Here is a 26,415-nt window from a genome sequence, read left to right as displayed (position 1 = left end):
TTGGATTTGATTTTCTTTTGTTCCCCTCTTTTTTAGCAGATGGATTTTGGAAGACTGTGCGCTACTCCACGTTCCTGCCGCCTCCTTCCTGCGGAAGCGTGTCATGCTGGTGCGGGCCAAGAAGCTCGTCAGGCCTCCGTTTCCTACCAGGTGTCCACGCGGAAAGGGGGCCTGAAGCCTCACCTTGCGTCCCTTCCCAGGCAAAGCTTCCTTCTCTGGGGCATGGATTCCTGGAGTCTGTGCCACTTCACATTTTCAGTCAAATTCTTTCACCTATGTGAGTTGTTGGACTCTTGTTTTGTTCCCCAGTTGCAGGAAGAAAAGCGAGTCTAAGTGGTTGTTACTGCAGCAAATAAAACTGAGTTAACTCTCTTCCATATCCGAGGTTCTTTTCAGCAACAGCTCGCCCAGATTTTCTTCCCTTTATCCCTTGGGTTGGACAGGAGGTTCTGAGATTCAGATACTCAGGGTGGTACAAGGTAATGAAAACAATGTAGGATATGTAAGGAAATGAAAATCAATTGTGCCCTGTCATTCGGCATTAACTGCACTCAACGTCTTCTTACCTTTATAATTATATTAAGACATTAAATGCATAACAATCTTAGATAATGTTTACTGTTTTGAAAATTTAGGATTAAATTTTTCCCTGCATTCTTTTTTCACTGAGTTTATGGCTTTTCCTCCTGCCAAAAATTTTCAAAAACACTATTGAATGGATGTGTAAAGAGGCATTATAAGGTAATTGTTGAATACTTTAAATTGTCTTCATTTTTTTCCTTATTGGAGGTAATGATTCAACTGAATTCTTGTTTATAGGTCTTTGCATGGAAGGTTATTTTCTTAGGATAGATTTTGAAAGGTAGACTTAAACATTTACATTTCTATTTACTTGTTTGTTTCCTGTGCTTTTAAGATGGAGGTGAACGTCACCCAACAAAAAATTAACTCTTCTAAAGCAAACAGTTGACATGGCATTTAATAAGCCCACAGTGTTGGGAATGTCCCAAACACCCTCATCATCCCCAAATAGAAAGCCTGTGCCCTTTAGGCAGGAAGCAGTCACTCCCCATCCACACACCAGCCCCCGCCACCCCCGGACCTGGCATCCACCAATCTGCTTTTTTCTTCATAGCTTTACCTATTCTGGATATATCATATACACGGAATCACACAACTCGCCACTTCTTCCACTTAGCATGTTTTTGAACTTCAGTCACCCTGTAGCATTTATTCTTTTAAATGCCTGAGTAATACTCTATCGTATGTGTATATACCACAGTTTGCTTAGCTGTTAATCCGCTCGTGGACATTTGGGTTGTTTCACCCTTTTGGTTACGGAGACTAGTGCTGCTATGAAACTGTGTGTACATATTTAGTTTGAGTAGCTGGTTTCGATTCTTTCAGGTATAATTTGAGGAGTGTTATTGCTGGATCATATGGTAATTGTCTATATAACTTTTTGAGGAACTGGCAAACTGTTTTTACAGTGACTGACCTATTTCACATCCCCACCAGCAAAGTAGGTGTTTTTGATAACTGATTCAGTCTCTATTTGTTATAGGTCTGATCATACTTTCTTTTTTCAGTCAGTGTTTGTAGTTAGTGGGTTTCTAGGGATTTGTCCTTTATATATAGGTTATCTAATTTGTTGGTGTAGAGTTATTCACATTATTCTTTTACAGTCCTCTTTATTTCTCTTATGTTTGGTAGTGATACCCCCACTTTCATTTCTGATTTTAGTCATTAGTTTCTTTTTTTCCTTCTTTTTGTTTTTGTTTCTTTCAAAAGGCATCCATTGCTTTTATACTGAAAATAATGTGTGCTTAACCTAGAAAATAGAGAACCTTATAAAAATTAAACTAAAAATTCTCATGTCATCATCTATACGTAATATCAATTAGGCTTTTTATGTATTACTCTATTTTTTATTTTTTTACTAAATTGTCTTTTTTTTAATGTACATAGATCACAAAAAATATAAGAGGTTTCCACATGCCCCACACACCACCCCCCACTCCCACATCAACAACCTTTTTCATTCGTTGGATGAAAAATTGCCAATTCTTGTTGATCTTTGCAAATAGTCCACTTATGATTTTTTAAATTTTCTCCATTGTTTTCCTATTGTCAATTTCATTCATCTCTGTTCTAATCTTTATTATTTCTCTCTTCTGATAGTTTTGAATTTGTGCGCTCTTCTTTTACTAGTTCCTTAGGATTGTAAGTACAATCTGTGCTTCCTCAGGGACTCTTTCTGTTAAGACTCTGACAAGAGCAGCTAACATGAGAAGAAAGCGAGCAAGTAAAAAGGTTCTCTGAGTAATGGGCAGCAAGATTAGCGAGATCTGCACATGCCCTTGTACAAAGCTAAGTGGGACTTCAAGCCTCGCAATCAATTACGGGAGACAAAACAAATGCTCTGTTCCAGTTTATCCTGTGGTGGAGCAAAGGTGGAGCTGTGAGCAGAGGGTTTTAGTTTGAAGGGTTAGCCAACAGGGCTTGATCCTCCCCTTTGCTTCCTCCTGAGGAAAATGCGTGGCTTCTTTATTTGGACAAGCTGAATCATTTGATTTCCAAGGAGTTCATAATACCTTCGACTCACACCTGCCGTGGATTCCTTTTTCATCCCTTTCAAATTGGTCAGCTTTCCGTCTGAAAATGAGTCTCTGACATGTTTCAACAAGAATATCACTTCTTTCTAAGGCTGATTTGGAAGAATGTGGCTTAGGTGGGAGGGCCAAGGGGACGTGCTAACTCCCGACTGCCCACCTGGACCTTGGGACAGCCCAGCTAAGGGAAGGGTTGGGGCTTAAGACGGACCTTGACCCAGGGTGTCGCCTTCCACTTGCAGATTCGTTCCTTGTCACTTTCTCACGCTCTCTTTGCCACACACTCTATCGCACACTTTCTCACGTCTTCATCAAATTGTTTCCATCCAGCCACTCTTTTACACACTCCCAGTCACACTCGAGCTCCTGGTCAGATGGTTTGCCTGTTGCACTCTCCAACACTATCATGCTACCTTTGTCTTGGTCTTTTCTCAGCCTGCCTGTCACACTCTGTCATCTCTTCACCAAATAATGTCTGTCACACTCTTCCTCTTTCACACTCTTCTTGTCACACCCTCACACCTTGTCATTCTTTTTGGTCAGATTCATTCCCTGTCATATTTTTAAACACTACCACACTATCTTTTTCACAGTCTTTTTCAGATCATATTTGTCACCCACTTCACACACACACATTCATTACCTTTTCTTTTTTATCACCCCCTGCAGCTTTTTTTGCTTGCTGCTTCCTCCCCCTATCCATTCGCTGTGCGTTCCTCTGTGTCTGTATTTATTTTTATTTATCTCCCCCCCCCCCCCCTTGCAGCTTGCTTGTTATCTGCTCTCTGGGTCCATTCCTTGCCTGCTGTTCTGTGCGTGTGTGTTTTTTTTTTTCTTTCTTGCCTCCCTTTTGTTGTGTCACCTTGCTGATTCGTCACTCCGCTGTACTTGCAGGCCTAGCAGTGCTCCTCGGAACCCATGCCGGCAGCTCTCCGAGGCATGTGGGCGAGCCTGCCTTCACAAAGAGGACCCGGGATCCAAACCCAGGGCCTCCCATATGGGACACAGGAGCCTAAATGATTGGGTCACAGCTGTTTCCCGCTCATTATCTTTGGTCTAATTCTGTCACAGTCTCTTTCACACATTGTCATATCACACAGGCTAAGATATCTTGGTCAGATTTCTTGCCTGGTCTCACTGTATCTCCTGGATAATTGATATATCACACTGTCTTACATTCAGTCTCTGTACTGTTTTCCTATCAGACTCCATCTCTATCACTCTCTCCTTCATACTCTCTACTACACTGTTGTACATTCTCTCCCTGTCATATCCTCTCTGTCACACATTCTCTTTCCCTCTCTTTGTTACACTCTTGCTGTCTGATCTATTTTCTGTCACAATTCTCTGTGTCACCTTATCTCTGTCACATACACTATTACCCTGTCTCTCTCAAACTCCCTCAGTCACACTCTTTCTCTGTCAAACCTTAGCTTTGTCAGACTCCATCTCTGCTATTGTTTCTGTATTAAACTCACTTTTTGCTGCCTGCTTTTTCTCAGGCTCGCTGTATGCTCCTTTTTGGTCTGGTTCTCTTCTTGTCATACATTCTCTCTTATATTTTTTCCTGTCACATACTCTGTCATTCTCTCTGCATCACATTTTCTTTCTGCAACATGATCACCGTCTCTGTGTACCTCTCCAATCGCTCTCTTTCTGTCATACTCTATTCTTGTCAGATTATAGCTCTCTGTCAAACTCTGTCACCTAATGTCTCTCCCATCTATCAGATTATCTCTCGCTGACTCCCTCTTTCATTTTCTCTTCTGCTTCCACACTTCCTGTTTCACATTTTTGTTTAGTCACTCCCTGTCACACTTTCATAAACTCTGTCACACTCCCTGTTTCACTCCCTCACACACTATTTGTGTCACACTTTCTCTCAAACTCACTCAATCACCCTGTCTTTCACACTGTCCCTGATAGATCCTCCCTGTCACCACACTGTCTCTTTCACACTCTTGCTTATTCTCTTGTTGTCTGATGCACTTTCTGGAATAATTTTCCTCTGTCACATAACCTCTCTGTCACCCCTCCCTCTTACAGTCTTTCTCAAACTCACCATGAGACACGCTCTGTCTCACTCAATTTCTTTCAATGTGTCACATCTCAAACTTATTCATTATTACTCTCTATCAGATTCATTCTTTCCCACACTCTAATTCACTGTATTACATGCATGCCTGTCATATTATTTCTGTCACACATTCTCTGTTATATTCCAGTGTCAACTCTATCAATATCTCAATCACACTCTGTCACACCTTATCTCTGTTACACCGTATTTTGGTCTCACTATGCCACAGAGTGTCTCTGTCACTGTCTCTGCATCAAACTCTCTGTCATGTTCTGTCTCTAACGTTTTCAGTCACTCTCCTTTGTTTAGAAACATTCCTGGTCTCACTCTCACCACACTATCACACTCTCTTTCTGTGTCATTGTCTGTGAAGCTCATCCTGTCATACCTTCTGTCTCCCCCTGTCTTTGTTAAACTTATTTCTGTCACCATGTGTCACGCCTTCTCTCTGTCCATGTCATTGCCTTTGGCATGTCCCCTTACAGACGCAGCTTTGAGACAGAACCTGCCCCTAGGGCCTAATGGGGCACTGTAATCATCACGGCTTTTGAGAACTGCGGGAACCAAAAGTCTTGTTAGATAACAGTGGGCTAGAGGCTGGATCAGGATGGACACAGGGAGGCCCCGTTCCCCCAGTTGTCAGCGGTACATCCTGCAGAGCGTCCCCTGAGCAGGGACCAGAATGTACCTCCCCAACTACTGAGGACGCTGAAGGAACAGGGGGAATCGCTCTGGAGGGCCGCCGAGAACAGGGCAGCAGGGCACCTTCAAAGTGCGTGGGGCGTTTAGGGAGGAAGGACGGCGTGAACCCTGACGCGGGAGAAAGAAGAGCTGATTGTAGATCAGGAGACCTGGGGGTTATTCCTGACTATCGCACCAAGGGCTAAAGCTTGCAATTGAAAAACAGCACGTCCCAGGGACTCAGACCCCCATCTGCAAAATGGGGATAATGACCGCAACCCCCACATCCATCAAGTCGCAGGGCAGGCCTGTGTCCTGACTGGAGCTAGACTTAAGGAGCAATGGGGCAGTGGGGAGAGACCCCTCGGGAGAGGTGCTGAGAGCGAGGGCCGGAATGTGGGGCAGGAGAGGCAGGCCAGTGCCCCGCGGACACCCGGCTGTCATCACTTGTCACCTCTGCTCCCCTGTGGGAATGGGTGGGGCTAAGGAGGGTGAAAGGAGCGGGAGCGGGTCAACCCTGTCCTTCTGGTCTAGACACCTGCTGTCTGTCCTGCCCTGCCCTGCTCTGCCCTGTCACAGAGTTCTCAAATGGTCAGACTTTTCTATATAAGTAGAAGCTTTAAACCGATGTCAGCTGCCTCCTAACAGAACAGACCAGAAAGCAGGGTGCAAGGGGCAGGCCACGCTCACTGCCCTGCACCCCCTCTTCCTGCCAGGGTGGGATCACCCCATCAGAACCCCTGGGTCCAGAAGGGTTAGGGCATCTGCAGAAGATGAACCCGAAACTCTGGGAGTTTAGGAGACTTGTTCGGGGTCTCCGTGGTTCCTGGCAGGGGGAGAATGAAACCTCACCCTCTGACTCAGCTCAATGCCCCTGCCACTCAGCTGTAAGTCTAAGTGAGGAATCTCTGGACTTAGGTGTTTGTTCAGATGAATGGAAAGGAAAGTAGCAGCAACTGGCAGAAAGAGAGTCAGAAGCTCAGAGCTAAAAGGGCATCATGGACCAGGTAGGGAAACTGAGGCCCAGCAGCTAGAGCACTCGGGTCACAGAGCTTCTTGGTGGAAGAGCTTAACCAAGGCCCTGCTAGCCCACCACCCAGGGCTCTGCTCTGTCCATTGTGCCACATGCCTCAGGTGTTAGTAGGAGCTGTTGAGAGCCAGCTCAAGTGGTGCAAACTCCAGAGAAAAGGCGAGGATTGGGTAGACATAGAGCACTCAGCCAGGGCCTGGCACAAAGGAAGCACCTGAGTCCAGCTCATAGACAGATGCTTGCTTTTCCTGGCTGGAGTTCTCCTCTACCTCTTCGCGTAACCTGCCACTTGGCACTCACCAGCCTCCTCACCCCACTGCACTCTGCTATCCACAAAGCTCATGCTTCCTCAGGACCTTTGCATATGCCATTTTCTTCTCCCACTTGGTTCTTTCCCTCTTCCTGGAAGTCTCTGCTCAAACTCCCCCAACCAGAGGTTTTCTTTCTAGAAAATAGTAATCCTCATACCCCAACCTTGTTATACTGCTCATCCTCTGACTCCAGATGGTCTTACTGATTTATTACTTCTCTGTTTTCCCTCACTACAGTGTCACCTCCATGAGCAGAGATTTAGTCATTGTTCAATGTAGCATCCCCAGTCCCTAGAATAATGTTTGACATAGAGAAGCTCTCATTAAATATTTGCTGAAGAAATGAACGACAGCCAGTTCAAGGCACTGCAGGGAACATGCACTGCTCACCCAGCCCTGTGTGCCAAAGCCTGTCACACTACGACATTGCCATTTTTTTCTTTGTCATTTTGTGTTTATTAGTTTTTATTTATAAACAGTGTATATTCACCAAGCAAAGGCTCCTCCTTCCCCCTCTCCCCATCCTCTAGTAACCTTTAATCCACTATTTCACTCTGCAAATTTGCTATTTCTAGATATTTCATATCACTGACATCGTACCCTAATTGTCCTGCGCCTTGCTTATTTCACTGAGCTTATTGTTTTCAAGGTTTGTCCATGTTGCAACGTGTCTCAGAATTGCGTTCCTTCTGAAGGCCTAATAATACTCTGTTGTATGTAGGTACTGCCTTCTGTTACCCCTTCATCTATGGGTGGACGCTTGGCTGGTTTGCACTTTTGGCTCTTGTGAATAAGTTTGCTGACGACACGGGGGTATGAGCATCTGTTTGAGACCCTGTTTTCACTCTCTTTGGATATATACACGTGAGAGTAGACTTGCTGAGTCATAAGATAACTTCGCATTTAAGTTTTTGGGGAACTGCCATGTTGCTATACATATAATGATCTATACGTTTTAAAATTTCATTAATTTCCCTTTCAAGAACAAGAAATTACAGAACTAAATGGACAATCAGATAAATTCCTATTTATGTTATGTTAATTTATGTTATGTTAGCATACCTCTCTTAGTAACTGAGAAAACAAGCATACAAAAAATTCAGGATAGCGAAAGTTGACCAATGCAATAAATATGCTTACCCAAAAGTACTCTGCACCCAACTACTGTACAATATATTCTTTAAAATGTGCATGGACCATTTACAAAAATGAACCATGTGTTAAGACATAAAGCAAATTGCAAAGTAAAGAAAATATACAACATATGTTCTCTGATCAGAGAGCAATGAGGCTAGAATGAAAAGGAGTAACCAGAAAACTTCAAAATATCTTAAAATTAAGGTTGTACTTCAAAACAACCTGTAGTTCAAAAAAGAAATCACAGTGGAAATTAGAATATACTTTGAACTGAATGATTATGAAAATGTTATACCTCAAAACTCGTGGTAGCTAATAGCAGCTAAAGCTGCACATAGAAGGCAATTTAGACCTTAAATGTGCATATCGGAAAAGAAGGAAGGTTGCAGACCAATGATCCATCCTTCTTAAGGACAAACAAGGACATCTCATGTGAAAAAAGAACAGCGAATGAATACCCCCAGGGGAAAAAAAGAAATAATAGAAGGGAGGGAATAATAAAGACAAGTGGACACCTTTGTTGGGAGCACTTCTTAGCAGCGGTAGCCTTCCCTGCCACACAATCCATTTGGCCAGAACCTAATCCCAAGAACACATGAAGCTGCAGAAAATGTGCAGTCATGTATTCCTAACATGCAGGGATACTATTGTTCAGGAACGGGAGAGCCAGTACTGATGACAATTAAGTCTCTACCACACATGAGTTAACTAGAGACACTTATTAGACACCCGTGTGGAGAGGCTGAGTGTGAAGATAAGAGCCAGGAGCTTAGGGAGTGGTTTAGGCTGCAGGTGTGTGCGTGGAAGTCAGGAAACCACCACACAAGGCAAGATCATAGGGGAGCACACGGAGAGACGGGAAAGGGGCCAACACTCAGAGGCTTCGTGTAAATTCCCAGCATAATCATGAAGTTAAAGGGAATCTGGATTTTTAGATCCCTGTACAAAACTGCCCCTCAACGTGGTTGTTCCTCTTGAAACCAGAAGTATATGAAACTATCTCCTGTCACCCTTTCAATAGCAGAGAATTTTTTCTTGTTAATGATTTATTTTATTTATTTCCTTCGACTAATCCCCACTCGTTGTTACTCTCACTGTCTGCTGGTTGTGTGCTCATCTTTTTTTAAATTGAAGTATTTCATTCATACCTGAAAACACATAAAGAATAAGTGTATAGTAAAGATTGCGAACGTAGAAAATAAACATACCTAACATCACATAGGGGCCTCATTCATCACCCCCCACCAACTGTTTGCACTGGTGTGAAACATTTGTTACAAACTGGGCAGAGCATTGTCAGACTATAACCACCAACTATATTCCTTATCTTACATTTGGTGTATTTTCCCCCCAATCCATAGTTTTTATTAAATGTATGTTTGTAACATATTGTGAATTTGCAAAATAATCATGCAGATGTGTAGATTTCCCATACAACTCCACACCCTGGTGGAATATTTGTTACAGGTTATGAGATAAAATCCTCAGACTATTACCACCAATCATGGTCCATAGCATACATTTGGCACTGTTTTTCAATACACCTCCCTTATAAACACAGTAGAGCTTGGCATTACTGCAAGAAAATTATAGTATTGCTGCTAACCACAGTGTATATGTCACACCAATTGTAGTTTTCCCATGTTTCTCCATATTCCCATCGCTATCGGGAGCACCAAAGGAAAACGGATGTAGTTGCTGAGGGAAATGCACTGGCCGAAGGGGCGGCTGGACAGGCAACCAAGGGGGTCCCTGAGCTGCAGCCCCACCACTGGTGCCTCACCTGTCCCTTTTTAAACAACGCACGGAAAGGCTGAACTGCACCCTGGGGAAGCAGGAGTGGGCAAGGAAGGGGAGGGACTCCAGACCCCAGAAGGGGCTGGCTCCTCCCAGGAGGCAGGGTGTGCATCCCAGAGGGGGCCGTGTACACCCTGGTTCGACCATACCACCAGCTCGCCCACCGGGGAAAAACTGCTGTAAGGCCCTGCTCAGAAAACATTGCTGCATTTGCCTGACGACCTCGCTGTGCACCACTGTTGGCAGCCGGGGCCAACCTGCGCTGAACGCGACCCCTCCCAGGACCCCCAGGCCCCGGCCGGCTTCCAACACGCAGGAGGTGCCCCTTTAAGAACTTAACAATGGACTCTGCCAAGGTGAAGCCAGGTCAAAGGCATAGGTGCTTGTTAGGAGTAATGTGCACCTCCTCGGGCTGGGTCAAGGCCTTTCCCACCCACACTGAGAAACAAGGAAAGTACTAAAGCTTTGCTCTGACAGATAATTCCCCCGGCACGGGATGCCTGTATCCATAAGCAGCAGCAATGGCCCAGCTTTCCAGCCAGCCACTGTCCAAGAGCTAGCAAAATGTTAGGGATGAAGTAAGACCTCCACACAGCATACAGGCCCCAAAGCTCAGGGAAAGTAAAAGGCATAACTCAAACCCTCAAAACAGCCCTAACCAAGGTCTGTAAAAATAAAAACCTGCCCTCCTGTGAGGAAATCTACTCCCATTAGCCCTCCTTAAAGTCAGACTGCACCCAAGCACCCTCAGGCATTTCACCTTTTGAAATTCTCTTTAAACAACCACCCCCAATTATTCCAACCTTCAAGGGAAATCTCAGGTTCCTAGGAAAACCTGGCCAGGATTCTCTCCTCAAGCAGTTAAGACAGCCTAGCCCAAGTCCACAAAACTGTCCTGTCTCAGGATCCCATGCCATTAGGAAACCTCATTTGGGTGAAAAAATAACCTGGAAAGAGCGCCTCTACCCAAACTGGACAGGCCCTCATCCTGCTATCCTTGCAACCCCCACTGCTCTCAAAGTGTCAGGTACTGGCCCTTGGATTCATCATACTAGAGATAAAAGGGCACACTCCTATGAAAAACAAAACAACTGGACAACTCACCCTGTACCTGACTGCCTCTTGAAAATCTGAATTACCCAGAGCCACCGTGAATAACCATCACCCGACTAGATGAACTCCTCCTCTCTTTGGTTCCTACTCCTCTTCGGACATTCGGCTGGCAGTTTGGGACTAGACTGGCAGCTACAGCTCCCAGACAGTGGAGTGTAGCTGAGAAAACACTGTTCTTACTAGTATACTTGTGCATTGGAGGATACTTTACTACCTTAAGTTGTCTTTCCACTTAGCATGAGTGACACCTTATAAAAAGTACATAGGGGCATCAGAGGGGGGAAATGTTGAGAAATAAAAAGGATAACCTAGCAAAACTATCTAACAAGTCATGCCTTTCCCCGCTTCTGTGGATCGGGCTGTGAGGGCTTGGCCCTGCAGGAGAATGTGAAGTGACTAACTCCTGCCCCCTGTTTCTGAAAATCACCCTGTGAAAACATCGCCTAGTAGAAAGATATCAAACTAGTGACTCCCCCCCTCCTGCTTCTGTAAATCAGCCTGCAAACTTGCTGCATTCTGCCTCTGTAACCCTACTGCTTCCAAAATATCATCTAGCAACACCTTAGTCAATGAGGAAAAGTTATGCTGATCCCACCTGAAATCCTATATAAACCTAAGAAACTGAAAAACAGGGCTCAGAATTTGGAGATTGCCTCTTCCCTGGGCCCCCATGTAGTAAATTTGTTCCTCCATCACTCTGGAGTGCCGCTTTCGGGTCTTTCTTTGGTTCAGGACTCCTGGCTTTGCTGCAACAAAGGAAATCGCTCAGAGGTTCCAGTTCCTTGACCTGGCAAAGTAAAATGTCACTGTTACAAAAGGGATTCCGTCTTCCCTATTTTTTTACTGGGAGAGAGAATGATCTCCAATTATAGTCTTCCTTTTAAAACCGCACACAAAAGCTCATGCGAAAATTCTCCACTTTGGGTTCTCCAAAGTGGAAAATTCTCCACTTTTCTTTTGGGTATTGATTTCTACCTTATTTACACCGCATTTAAATGCTTTATGGTACAATCTGTTTGGAAAGTGTTGAGACAGATTTTATGGCGACCACCCCTAGAGTCCCTTCCCTGAGATGCACTGCCTGGGCCCCCCGGACCAGCGTCCAGCTCTGCCTGGGCCCCCCTGACCCTCTTCATTCTACCCTGAGCGTTCCCAAGGCCCCCACCTGGGCCTGGGCACCAAGCTGGAGACCTGGAGGCATGGCCTGCGCACACCTAGCTGCCCGGTGTCCCTCCTCTGGGACCATGTAGAAGGCCGAGCTCCCATAAAACCGCCTGTGCCCCCCGGGTAGGGCACCCCTAGATGGTGCGCCAAGCGCCTTGACATGCTTCAGTGACCAGGAGGCACGAGGGCTTCCCTGGTCATGCCACTCCTGCTCCTCGCCAGGGAAGAGGCGCCCCCGTCCCCAGGCTCTGAGGAAAGGAAGGTCCATGCCTGCTGAAGGTGCAGGTGCAGGTGCAAGCCCTCCCAGAAGCGTGGCTCTGCTTCTTTCCCGGCTCCTGCCCAGGCCCCCAGTCCATAAGCCCCCTCCTGCAGTCTCCCAGGGCGGGGCTCCCATCCTCTTCAAGGGTACTCCAAATCCCACTGGCTTCCCATCAGTTACTGGCGCAGGAAGTGGCCACTCTCCCTCCAACGGCCTCACCCATGTATGGTCACAGACAAAGCCAACTGTACCTTTAAAACTCACCTGCCTGCTGTGGGCGGGTCAGACCAGTCTCCTGCACAGGCCAGGATTACTGAGCCCCTGAGGCTTCTCCCCCCGACACACACGTGGCTCCACATGCATGTTTTAGGTGTCTGTATGTGCATCTTCCACGTGGTGCACACGCGTGCACACACACATGCTCATCAAGTGGAAAGTGTACAGAATTGGCATAGCACCCAGCTTTGCCTGCCCGTCCTGGGTGGTGCTTCTTGAGTTTTGATCCTTCCTGGTCCAGGTCAACTCACACCCACAGACATCTCCTCCCACCTCCTGTGGATACACCTAGAAGTGTCCATGAGCTCTCTAGACAGGTGCTGGGGCCTAGAAGATCTCAGTGACAGGACAGGAACTGCTCTGATGGCAGCGGGCAGAGGGGCAGATCAGGGGTACTGGAAATGAGGAATCGCAGACAGGGAGGCCAGACCCCTCTTGGGAGGAGGTGCACCCTGGCTGAGAAGAAGGTAAAAAAGCTATGGAATTGGAGGCACTTAGGGGTGAGAGATGAGAACCACCGGGATGCAGTGGAGCTGGGCTCTCTCTGTGTGGAAAAGGGCCATTTCCCCCGGACTCTGGGGAGGTCCAAGGCCATGTCCAGTATATCAGCACCTCCCATTTTCTCAACATTCTGGATATCTTCACAATCTGCTCACTTCTCCACACCTCCACTCTCCCCACCCTGGTCCCAGCCACTGTTTCCTCTTGCGTGGATAGCCGGTCTCCCCACGTCGGCCCTGGCCCCCTCAGCCTGTGCTCAACGGAGAGGCAGAGGGATCCTGCAAAGCTGTGCGGCAGGTCACGTCCCCCTCTGCTCACCCCCCTCCAGGGCTTCAGTTGCTCCCAGGACTCCTTAAAGTCTGGCAGCTCCTTCCTGTCCCATTTGCATCTCCCTCCACGGGCACATCCCTGCCTACCTGTTACACCCACACCTGTAAAAGGAGGGTGAAGTTGGGGCTGGGACAGACCTGGATCATTCCGGGTCGAGGAAATGGAACTTGGCGAGACGTGATGAAGAAGTGAGTGTGTCCAGCTACTCTGTGCAGGAAGGCACTGCTCTAGGAGCTGGGGTACAGTGGGGGAGGGGAGGCAAGGCAGGTGGGGAGGTAGGTGCCATTGTCGATTGGGTGTCCAAGATGGCCTCGCTGAGAGGGTGGGGTCTGAGCAGGACCTGGAGGTCTGGGAGTGAGCCGGGTGGAAACCTGGGGGCAGAGAGCGCCTGACTGCCAACAGCCAGTGCAAAGGCCCTGAAGCAGGAGCGGGCCTGCTGTGCTTCAGGAAAGGACTAGAAGCCCAGTGTGGCTGGGTCAGAGGGAGAAGGGGCAGAACGGGAGGAGAGACAACAGAGGGCCGTCTCCTATTAGGCTTCGTCAACCCCTATTACCAGTCTTCTGGTGGGAGGTACATTTTCTGGACAAGAATTTTATATTGTATACCAAGAGCTCTGAAAATCAATAGGAAATTAATTTAACTCAATAATTCTACCTCTAGAAATCTAAAGTAAATAGTCATTCCTGCAAAAATAATACAAGAATGCCATTTTATAATACTTATAATAGGGGAAAATTGGAAAGTTATATAATAAAAAATTAGAATATAAAGTATTTTTTATGCATACATTCTATTGATTTTTAAAAGAGGAAAAGTCATATATTAAGGGAGAAAGTCAGGGAAAATTAATGCTAAACTTTTATAAAGCATAAGTTATTATTGTTATATATTTAATATATAAATCTGATCATTGAACTAAGAAAACATTCCAAGGCACTAACAGTAGTTCAAGCTAAATGACAGAACAGAATTGCTTTTACATTCTCTAAATCATCTTACTTACTCTGCACTACTTGCGTACCTGAATCCCAGAAGATCCCCTCCAACCTGAAGACTAGGTAATAAAATGTGGATGTTCAGGAAATGAAAAGAAATTCAGACAAGGATAGCAACTCAGCTTTATTTGATGCAGTTAAGAGACATTTAAGCGCCACATGAAATAAGTGTGCCCGGAGCGCACATTCGGTGCCAACAATCAAGTGGCAGGCCCTCCAGGGACCCAAGCCCCAGGGAAGGAGGCGCTGCTGGGAAGGAATGCAAGATCAGGTCTCGGGTCTCTTCTCCTAGCCGAGGCTTTGCGGATACGGGACCCCAATGCGCTGGATGTTCCACACGATCAGGGAGAGCTCGTTGAGGAAGGCGTTGATGGAAATTCGGAGAAGGCCAAGGTCTTCAGCTGTCCATCTCCTGCAAGTGAGGGGCAGCGATCAAGGCGAAGGTGAGACCTCTGTCCTAACTCCGGGGCCCCATGCACCCTTCCCCCAGATTCCCAAAACATGGATGGCTCCCCGTCTCCATGACCACATTCCTCGGGGTGAGATGGGCCCGCCGCCCCCCTCCCAGCCGGCCCCGTCCAGAACTCACACAGCCAGGACGCTGCCATTCACGGTGATCCTCTGAACCGCTTGCCCTTGGCGGTGGATATCAAGCCTCAGGGACCTGAAGGCCATCTCCGCCTGCAGTGCGGACCCGAAGGGCACGACGAGGGTGCTGGGGGAGGCGGGGTTAAGGGACCATCGCCTGCTGCCTTCGCCTGGGCCCCGGGCCACCTGGCCCCTGGGAAGCTCTCCTGCAGTGGCCCACTCTCCCGCTCCTGTCAGCTCAGGCCGCTCGGGCCTGCCTCCTTCCCCCTTCCAGCCCTCAGGCATCCCCTTCCACCATGCGCCCTTGAAGCCTGCCAGACCGGCCCCCACGGCAGCCCCTCCACCTAGAGCCGGCCCTGGCCCCCCATGGCCCCTGTAAAGGATACAAGGTCAGAAGTCGGCTTCCTGCCCCTCCAGCCCCCGGCACTGCGTCTCCCCCAGACCCCGGGGCATGTGGTGCCCGCGCGGCCTGGGGGGCACCCCCGGCGGCAGCGACCTCCGCTCCCGCGCCGCAGGGGTCACAGGGGCTGCCAGGGCCGCTGGCGACCCCCGAGCCTTCGGAGTCAGCAGGGATGCTCTGGCAGACGGGGCGGCCGGGGCCACCCTGGCCATCAGGGCCGCTGGGGTCGCCCTGGTCGTCAGCACCCACAGGCTCCTCGTGGCGGTCGGCGTCACCCATGGCACCCTGGCCTTCAGGGTAGGCCGCTTCACCCACAGCGCCTGCGCCTCCGCCTTCCCTCTCCCTCACAGCTGCGGCAACCAGGCTTCCCTCCACCTGCCCCAGGCACTCAGCCTTCCTCACGGAAGCGCCGCCCCTTAGCCTTTGGGCCGCGTGGGCTCTCAGTGCGCCTGCGCAAACACGCTCCCAGGGGGGCGGCAGGGCACGTGACCCGTTCTTGTCCCCAAGCAGAAACCCTGTCCCCTTTAGGCAGTGAGCAGGTCCCGCCCATCCACACAGCAGCCCCGCCCTCCCGGGACCTGGCAGCCACCAATCCGCTTTTTTTCTCCAGGGATTTACCTGTTCTGGATATATCACCTAAATGGAACCGCACAATTGGCCACTTCTTCCATTTAGCATGTTTTGGAGCTTCAGCCACCCTCTAGCATTTATTCTTTTATATGCCTGAGTGATACTCTAATGCATGTGTATATACCACAGTTTACTTGGCTATGAATCCACTATGACGGTTTAGTTTCCTTCACCCTTTTGGTTGCGGTGACTACCGCTGCTCTGACCCTGTGTGCACGTGTACTTGTTTGTGTAGCTGTTTTCCATTCTCTTAGGTATAATTAAAGGAGTGTTATTGCTGGATCCTATGGTAATTGTCCATGGAACTTTTTGAGGAACCTCCAAACTGTTTTTACAGTGACTGAACTATTTCACATTACCACCAGTAAAGAAGTTTTTGATAACTGATTCAGTCTCTATCTGTTATAAGTCTGATCAGACTTTCTTTCCTCAGTCAGTGTTGGTAGTTTGTGTTTTCTAGGGATTTGTTCTTTTTATATAGGTTATTAATTTCTTGGTGTACAGTTATTCACAATATACTCTTACAGGTCTTTTCATTTTTCTTAAGTTTGCTAATGATGCGCACACATTCATTTCTGATTTATTTTATTTTTAAAAAGATTCATTTATTTATTTATTTATTTCTCTCCCCTTCTCCCTACCCCGGTTGTCTGTTCTTCTGTGTCTATTTGCTGCGTCTTCTTTGTCCGCTTCTGTTGTTATCAGTGGCTTGCGAATCTGTGTTTCTTTTTGTTACGTCATCTTCTTGTGTCAGCTCTCCGTGTGTGTGGCACCATTCCTGGGCAGACTGCACTTTCTTTCGCGCTGGGCGGCTCTCCTTATGGGGTGAACTCCTTGTGCGTGGGGCTCCCCTACGCGGGGGACACCCCTGCGTGGCACGGCACTCCTTGTGCGCATCAGCACTGTGCGTGGGCCAGCTCCACACGGGTCAAGGAGGCCCGGGTTTGAACCACGGACTTCCCATGTGGGAGGCAGTCGCCCTAACCATTGGGCCAAGTCTGACGCCGTTATTTAATTTTTATGATCATTGTATGTTGTTAGAGATTTGCTTGGAGACTGTTACCAAAAACATCTTGGTAATTTAAATATGTAATGTATATAGAATATATTTCTTATTATTAAGGAAAAAGAAAGTAATTTTGTCCTAAGATAAAATGACTGGTTAATAAGAAAGAGGAAAATGTGGGAGAAAACCTGAATGAACACAGAAAGTGCAGAAAGTTCACAGAAGAGGAATTTTTGTGCCCAAAGTTGGGTAAGATTTGCTGGGTCTGTCTCTAAAGTTTTCAAAAGACTTAGTAACAAATAGTATAATGATGCAAAAGCAAAGTTTGATTCTCTCTCTGTTAAAGTGACAATATTCCTTAAATCATTAGTCTGTTTTTGTAAAAGTATATAAAGAGGTTTTTCTCTCCTGAATAACCGGTATACAAAGCAGAAAGTTGGTTTTATGAAAATAGCTTCTTGTACTTTAACCTTATCTTGTTCTTGGTTAAGAAAAACAAGTCTCACTCGAATAAAACATAATGTTCAAACCTAACATCTTTTAACATTTTGCTTCTAAAAATGCAATCCTGAGAGGAATCTTTTTATTTTAAACTTTTTATAACGATTTGTTCTTCCATCTTGTAAAAAAGGAAGTACTAAAAATTGGTTAAGTTCATTTTTCATGTTATAAGTTGAATGAAATGTGTTTAGTAAGGGTGTAAAAATTAAAAGGTTCAGATGTGTCATCAAACTCTCTTGTGCATTTAAACTAGGCCCAGTGTTATGCATTTGATTTATTGGCTAGACGGGTCACTATGACACCTACAACAATAAAAATATCTGGCACCTCTTCTGGTCAAGCTCCTGAAGGAGATGGAAATCCATGGCTGCCTCAGACTCCCAGAGCTCTGCCAGCAGGCAGTGGCCTGACATCGCCTCCAGCCTGGCTCTGTTTCATAATGACAGAGGGCACTAGGCTCTAAGCTTGTGGAACACTGGCACCTACCTTACTCGTCACTCCAGGACCAACGGTGCTGCAGTATGCTGGCTGTGCGAAGGATATCCTAAGTGGAGCAAGAGTTATCTGAGTAATGTGAGTAACACCTAAACAGACACAATTGGCATTATGGCCTGCTCCCATGGAGGGACAACATGTATAATTTTGATAACCTGGAACTTAGATACATGAAATGCAGCTCAAGAGAAATTTGTGGGAAGAGGATGTCACTAAAGCACTTGAGCACATTTTCTCTGGGACCTTGGATTGGTTGTGTCCATTGCACATCTATGTCAAGAGGGGGCTTAGATTCCACATGGATACTGGATGGAATCCTCCTGCTTTCAGTTGTAGGCACTCTAGGCTCCATGGTGTGGTGGTTGACGTTCTTCAACTCCATGTTAGCTGAGGGGGTAAGTCCAATAAATCAGAGTGTAAGAGTTGAAGTCTGTTGAGGTTCAGGGTGTGACTATCATATTGTCGGTCCAGAGATTCAAATCCCCTAAATATATCTTAAACCTCAACACCAACTACAATTCCAGTAAAGTAGCATGAAATTCTTGTGAAAAGAGATCCCATCGGAGTCCAGTTCCATCACGCAGAAACACCAGCTCCAAAGAAGGGCCATCTGACATGGCAGTGAACTCCATCTGCCATGATCATAGAACCTGCGGGTCTCTGTAGCCCTCAGAAGAACCACTACCTGGGGTTGTATCTGCTTTTCTGTCTCTGGGACTCTGCTGAGTTGTGCATAATGGCAACCCATCTGATAACCTCCCGGCTCTTTTTGGAGACTCATAGCCATATGAACTCATTTGTCCTTTCCATTTCCCCCTTGATTCAGGACAGAAAGCATTTTTAACTCCTGGTATTATATGTAGATTGAGATATTCTGCTGGTCCGAGTTGACCCTTTTATTCAAGGTCATTTTCTAGTTACATCACCAGCTGGTACTGGGTAGTAATCCCTTGACACCAGGGAGGTTCATCCCCGGAAGTCAGGTCCCAGGCTGGGGGGAAGGCAACGCATTTACATGCTGTGTTTGGCTTCAAGACTGGCCTCATTTGAGCAACATGGAGGCTCTCAGGAGGTAACTCTTAGGCACCCTACAGCTCTAAAAAGCTTCTCTTTTAATCCTACTCCTTTTGCCTTTCCCATCCCTCCCCTTCTAGTCTACTCTCTAACAATTCAAAATTGTACGAAGTTGCATAAACACTTCTGTATAGACTTCTCCAGGTTCCCATATTGACCTAAGTTCCTCTGCTCGTTTGTGATGCATACTTCTCTAACTTCAACCAAATGAGACTGAAGTCTTCTCTTCATATATCTTTTTCCAACTCTGGACTTATGAGAAACCTAACTGTTTTATTCACTTTGTAACCCTAGCATCTAGAATGATGTTTGGTGCCACATAGGTGTGCAGTGTTCATTGCACAGAGTCTTTGAACTCAACACTGTGTTCATTTCTGTCCCTGCCATACCTGATATTCTGTTCATCTCCTAGAATATTCTAATTTGCTTTCTGTACAACTCAAATCGTTCCTGTTCTCAAAGATCCATCACAACATCCCCCACACTACACTAGCTCTCAATATTCTTCTCTTTCTCTTTCTCTAATTTCCTATAGGCTTTACTGTGCATTGACAATTGCATCAAATATAGCCCCTCGACCTAAATAGCTTCTTTGTGATAAGATATTTTATTTTATTCTGGAATATCCTTCGCAGTGTTTTATATGAATATGAGTACCTAGTTTTTCTCAATTTTATTTGCTAATTGTTTTTTGAGAGACAATATAGTATAAAGCAATAAGCATAGATTTAAGGATATGTTGGAAGTCATGCTCAGTTGAATCTCAGGTATAAACTGAAATTAATGGTATTTCTCAAGGTTGAACAATGATGAAATGAAATAATACATACAATACCTGTCCTGAATAAATATTATTTTTTTAAAGAAATATTTTAGTTCTATCATAATTTACAAACAGGTAAATTGGACATTTTCTGTTTTTCTTCATCAGATAGCTTCTGCATTACATTGTATTTTTGCATTTTTTCATACATGTATCTCTCAATTGATTTTTTTATTTAAGATATTAAATCATTGGTTTTCAACCTTGACTACACATTAGAATAATGCAAGGAGCTTTTAGAAATCCCAATGCTCAAGTCATCCTTAAAATCAGTTAAATTAAAATCCCTAAGACCTAGGTATTAGTATTTTGTTTTTCCGTTTTCAATTCCCCAAGTGATTCTGATGTGGAGTCAAGATTGAAAAAACAGTGTTACACTAGAAAAACATGCATTTCTCCAAACATGCTTTGAAAATAAGACCGTAATCTGGGGAGATAAGAGATAAGGCTATGATTAGGATATGAGCGGAAACACAAGTGTTACGTTATGAAAAATTCTGAAAGGTACAAGGTACAAAGAAGCCTGAATATGTAGGAGAACTCAGGAAAAAAAGGAATTAACAAGAGTTGAGGGCAGTGAAGCTGGCTAGGGCCAAGGAGTAGTCCCTGAGATGGGAGAATGGAGAAATGAGAAAAATAGTAGAGGCAGTTTCCAGGAGGATTATACCAGAGATTCTGACCGTGGGGCCAATTTATATTATTTTCGGAGACATCTACAGCCTGTACAAAGATCAAGAACACCACTGTGTGCAAAGTATAAGAGCTAAGATAATAAAAACCAGACCACAATTTTGGAACTGCCCCTGACTCTTCCATACATGATCTGCAGCTCCCCCAAACCCTTACTGTCAATGTAGGAATCTTGGTTCTGATGTCACTGTGGAGAAAGAAAGGAGGAACTGGGGAGAACACTATATACAGTATACTTTATAACTATACACATGAAACTAATTTCATTATGTGAAACCTCTGCACTGTAATCTGAGTTTATAGTCATAATGAAGGTTACTGGCTCTATAATCTAGGACTGTGCTCTATAATCTCTGGCAGCACAGTAAAATCATCTGGAAAGTTTTCAGGAAGTGCCAAAGCCTGGCTCCATCCCTAGAGCTTCTGATTTAATTGGTAAATAAAATTAATTATTCCAGCCTATCTCACCCTGGCCACGGTGGGGCAGCCTGGAACAGTTTCACTTTTTACAGAACATCCAGGTATTAAGAGGGGAAATAAAAGACAAAAAGACCAAAAAAGAGAGAGAGAGAAAAAGTGTGATTTTGAAATTTAAGAGAACACTGAAAGTTTCTATTTTATAGTAACATTATTCAGATTGTATTTAAGCTTCAAAAATATTTAAGATAAGTGTAACCCTGTAAAGTTGATGATGTATTAAAACAAGACAAACACTTCTGACTTAAAACATGGATATTTTTAAAGTTCCCCAAAGATTCACTTCTGTAAGAATATTGAGACCATTAATCTAGAGAAAACGAGGACTCATGTTTCTCTTGTGTAATTTGGATGCCCTAAAATTGTATGGTATTTTACAAGTTCATCTGAGCCTTAGTTTCCAAACCTTTAAAATAAGGTGAGTGATCATTTCCTTGAAAAGGGTTGTTGTGAAGATGCACAGTCTTGGGTTTTGTACTTAGTTTTGCTGGACTTTCATAATCTTCAGAGTTGATCAACCTCAAATCTGAGATTCACTAACCACAAACAAACAGAGGAAGAGGCTGATAAATAATCCAGGAACTGGAAAGTTATGTCCCTTATTATATTTCCCCAAAATTCACTGATAATAATCATCTGGGGTATTAAACTATAACACCCCTGGCCTTATCCCATACACACAGAGTCATGTTCTCCAGGGAGGGGTATGTAATGTATAATTTCAACTAATACCCCGGGTGAGTCTTATCAGAGAAGTCTGGAAGACATTGTAGTTTAAATGAATATATTGTCATTCTGGTATTGATTCATCATAGGAGGAAATATATAATTTCAGTTCCCAGGTTTTGTTTTTTTACATAATCCTGGGAGTTCTCTTCTTGGTATCAAAGAATGTAGGAAGCAAAATTATAATTAGAAGGTGACTTGGTGAGCATGAAATTAGAAGACAGGGAGAGAGGATAGTTTTGAGAGATGATTCATTCAGATTTTTGCAAAATGTGATGAGCTCTCCTGAGCCGACAAGAGAGTATTTCTCACTAGTGAGCAGAATCCCCATTGTCCTTCAAAATCAGTATCTTTCTTTACCCCTGACAGAAGTCTCCTTTTTCGATAAATAACCTTTGCTTTACCAAGATCAGTAAACTTGGTAAAGAATAATTTAACATCCTTTAAATGGTTAGGTTTCTGTCTGATTTGAAAGAAGATGACCTTGGTTGTCCCTCCAGTCTCCTCACCATTTTATTGCTTTTTCCTTAAGGAGGGATCATTTTTATATTATGAAATTTATAAACTTGTTTCTTCTGAAAGTGGAAGAATGGTGAGGTTAAGAAAGTAAGAATTAATTTATCCTTCTGTTTCAAATTCTCTCTCAGGAACAGAATACGAGGCAACTGGTATATATGTTCTATTCTGTAGTTCTTGACTCTCTTAAAGTGGTAACTACTAGTTTTGTTTTAGCATTTTACTTTCAGCTTTCATCCTGAGAGTGGGGCTCATTTAACCTCTCTCCTTTCTAAAACCACATCTTTCTGTGGAAATCAGTTTTGTTAAACTAATGCACGACACTGATTTCAGGTAAGACAGTAAACACTTGTTTTTATTTGTCTTCAATATTCAGGCTTTCGTTGGGTGAAAGGAGAATTATGTACAAAGAAGGAATTGGTTGGTTGAGGAAATAAGAGGCAACAGTTGGTTAGGTGTGTTAAATTTGAGGTGCTTGCTGGACATCCATGTAGCAGCATGAAGCAGGCAGAGAGTTTCTTAGGAAAGAGTTCATGGCTAGAGAGGTAAAGTGGTATAGTGGAAAGAATGCTAAGCTTTAAATTTAAGCAATACAGGCTCTGGAAGTATTACTACTGCCAATTTGCTGGACGACTTTTACCAAATCATTGAACTCTTCAGGCCATTTCTGTAAATTGGGAAAGTTTGAGTAGATGATGTCTAATACATTCCCATACAATTCTAACTTTATGGAATTCTTAGTGTATCCATACTGAACTTCTTAAATTGAGCTCTGTTTTTTTCAGCATTTAGTATGAAAACCTACACTTGTCATGTTTGTAGTATCACCTTTACGTCTTCAGAAATGTTCCAATCCCATAAGCAAGGAAATGAATATCAAATTAAGTAAGTATTTTTGCCAGAGGCTTCAGTTACACCAAAGACCAGGGACTCTGTCAATGTTATTGCATGTATTTTACAAACTTTAGGCATTCATTTTCCTATGAGTTGATCCTGGATATGGTTATTGGCAAAAGGTAACAGAATACATTTTTGCATGCCCTAGGGAGCTCTCTAGCCATGATAGTATGCTGAAAAGAGCTGGCCAACTGGTACTCATCCTGACCAGACAACATTGTCTTTCTTTGCAAGGACTTTAAAGGGGTGCTCTAAGACTTACCATACAAATTCAGAGAACCCCTGGAAGGTTGGTTTTGTTCTAGGGTTTCAGTAGTCAGTTCACCATTTTTCTAATCAAGTATAGTGGTTAAGAACAAAGATCTGGTTGGAAGAGCAGATCCATCTTGCTACCAAGTGTGTAATGTTAGACAATTCTGTCTTAAGGTTGATACACAAAATAAAATATGTGTAAGGTGACTGGTCCAGCACATAGAAGGAGCGCTATAAATGTTTGGTCCATTCTATTTTGTCATTTTAAGGAGGGAAAGATTGAGTGGACAATTGGAAACTGGGTAAGTCAGGTAGTAAAGCAAAGGAGGATTTAACAATTAAATATTTGCTTTGTTGCATTTTAAATTAAAGCACAGTATTTGTGTTATGTTATTTCATTCCAGTAAAAAGTATTTATACAATTTGAGTTTGAATAATTAGGAACTAAATTGTCTGACTCAAAAATTTAAACTTTATTTAGACTTTTAAAAATATCCCCAGGTTCTCAAATAAAAAGTTATGTTAAGAAGGAGCTGACTAATCAAAACTTTAGAAAGAATAATGTGACATTTTCATCAGACCATCCATCAGGGCATTAAATATTATTGATCCTTTCCCACAAATCCCAACATGCCTTGTAATTTTAGTACTATTATTTTAGTACCCATTCTTCTTTTAATCTCAGTGCTAAAATTTTTTGGTAAAAATTGTGAAGTGCCTGAGAGATATTTGAGTATCCCTGATGATTCTTTTGACACAAAAAGTAATATTTTATAGTTTTTTATATTGTGGTAAGCTTTAAAAATGATCTTTTTTGAGGTTATTTTTTAAAAACAAGGAAAATATTCCAAATAAAATAATCTAGTATCAAGATCTTTCTACTGTCTTCTTTGCAGAGAATCCCTTGTTATTAATCTAGTAAAACATTCAGAGAAGACACAAGACTCTTTCCAAGATGAGTTGGAAGAATACAACAAAGTGGAGAAAGCCAGAGGCCTAGAGCCAAAGACTTGTTTCAGAACGAAACGTCTCCATGGAGCAAACCCCATGGAAACCCATGGGTATAGAGAAGTGGTTGATTCCGGATCTACAGATAGAATGTTGGAGCAAAGATTCTCATTTAAGACTCCCCATACTTACCAAGCACCATATAATATTTCTCCAATGGAAAGCCAGTTACCTCATTGGTTACCAGTCCATTCAAAGAGAGCATATGACTCTTTCCAAGATGAACTAGAAGATTACATCAAAGTGCAGAGAGCTAGAGGACTACAGCCAAAGACTTGTTTCAGAAAGATGGGCAATAGGTCTATGGAAACCCATGGTTACAGAGAAATGGAGGATTTCAGGCCCAGATATAAATTGTTTGAGCAAAGACTCCCATTTGAGACTTTCCAGACCTATCCAGGATCATACAGTATTTCACAGGCAATGGAAAGCCAATTACCTCATTTCTTACCATCTCATGACAGCAAACGGAAACTTCACTCTGTGAGCTACTGTCAACTCACCAGAGACTATTTCTCAGAAAAACCAGTATTCCTGAACCTTAGTCAGCAAGAAAATAACTCTGACCTCTACAGCGTAGAATCTGAAGTTCACAAACATCTTTCCTCAGAAAACAATACCAGTTGCCATCAAGCAGGTCATAAACAGAGACATCAGAAGAGAAGACGACATCTGAAGGAAGGTGAAGAAAAGCCAGAGAAGGAGCAGTCCAAGCATAAAAGGAAAAAGAGGTGTGAGGGTAAGGATTTAGAAAAAGACAAAAGCATCCAACAAAGGAAAACAGAGATGGATAAAATCAAGATTGGTTCACGAAAGCTGAAACATCGAAAGAAGAAAAAAAGTCAGGATCTAGTCTCTGAGAAAGAAGAGCATAAGCACAGAAAAGAGAAAAAGAAACCAGCAGTAGAAAAGACGGAAGAAGAAATGCTTTGGGATGAGTCCATTCTCGGATTTTGAAATTTTTAGTTCTGTTTACCTAAGGATGAATTGAAGCAATCAATTAATTATATGATTTTAGACAAAGTCAAGAGTATGCAGCAAAGTAAAGGAGAGGTGTTACAGTCAATGTCAGTTCAGGAAAACTGAATCACTGAAAGAAGAAACAGAAAAGCCTAAATATAGCCTCTGAGAAAGAACTTAAGCATAGAAATGAGAGACAGAAACCTGTCGATGAAAAGACGGAAGAGGCTATGATTAAGGATGAAACTATTCTTCAGTTTTGAGCTGTTTAGCTTTGTTCCTTCCAGGTTGAATTGAAGAAATAGGTTAAGGAATTTGGTTTCAGGAAATTGATTTTATTTGAATTTCTTAGGTGGTCGGATACATTAACTTCTCACAAAAGCCAAGTAGAGTAAAAGTACTCATTATGCCTTTTCCCTAATTTGGAAATTACTTTTCCTCATTTTCCAAAAGAAAAAGAAAAATTATACATTTCTTACATATAATGTAATTTCCCTTAATAAAAGTGTCTATACTGTATTCATCGAATTTCTGTGATAGCAAATTGTTTATACTTGGTAGATCATTTATTTTAAATGAGAGAATTATCAGCAATTGCAGAATCCATTCTTTCTTTGGATTTGTATTAACCTTGGTGTTTTATTGTTGTTGTAGTATTTTTCTTTATTTTTCTTGATTTACTCCAAGGAAAATGTGTGGAACAATTTAGACTGACTTTTTCTTTGTTACACCTAATTTTCCCTGCATTCTTGTATTTTGTAGTTGTGAAAATGGAAAATGAAACTATAATAATAAGATATATAGCTTTTTAAAAGCTCTCAAAATGTACTGATACAAAATCAGTCTATGTTCTGAAATGTTTATAGTAAAGTGTTTTAATTTCTACATATTGTTTAATGTAAATTATCGTTTCCCATTCAAATGATTTTATTTGGAGAGTTAGAGAAATAATTAAGCAGTACATACTTGGGACCACTGGGGAGACAATAGTATAAAATTGTAATTCGTATCTTTCACATCTTGCTTAGTAGAAGCTAATGTTCAGACTTGAGCCTAGGTTTAGGTTAGAAAAAATGACCTACTAATTAG

At 43.6% G+C, this 26,415-nt stretch overlaps 1 protein-coding gene and 1 long non-coding RNA gene across 2 annotated transcripts; one reads left to right on the top strand and one right to left on the bottom strand.

The window, feature by feature from the left end:
• Window positions 1–14,394: 14,394 nt before the first annotated feature.
• LOC131277107 (uncharacterized) lies at window positions 14,395–14,926 on the bottom strand. The gene is made up of 2 exons (XR_009184313.1): window positions 14,873–14,926; window positions 14,395–14,695 (listed from the first exon to the last, which is right to left on the bottom strand). It is a non-coding gene; the product is annotated as an uncharacterized lncRNA (long non-coding RNA).
• Window positions 14,927–15,322: 396 nt separating this feature from the next.
• LOC101417949 (lysine-rich coiled-coil protein 1-like) lies at window positions 15,323–25,473 on the top strand. Its single transcript, XM_058291151.1, has 2 exons — window positions 15,323–15,626; window positions 24,278–25,473. The coding sequence occupies exons 1-2, from the start codon at window positions 15,323–15,325 to the stop codon at window positions 25,321–25,323; spliced, it is 1,350 nt and encodes a 449-aa protein (XP_058147134.1). The 3' UTR covers window positions 25,324–25,473.
• The last annotated feature ends 942 nt before the right edge of the window (window positions 25,474–26,415 follow it).

The sequence above is a fragment of the Dasypus novemcinctus genome, chromosome X, assembly GCF_030445035.2.
Source record: "Dasypus novemcinctus isolate mDasNov1 chromosome X, mDasNov1.1.hap2, whole genome shotgun sequence".
Lineage (NCBI taxonomy): Eukaryota > Metazoa > Chordata > Mammalia > Cingulata > Dasypodidae > Dasypus > Dasypus novemcinctus.
The sequence above is the reverse complement of the archived record's forward strand: the minus strand, read 5'-3'. Positions and strand labels throughout refer to the sequence as shown.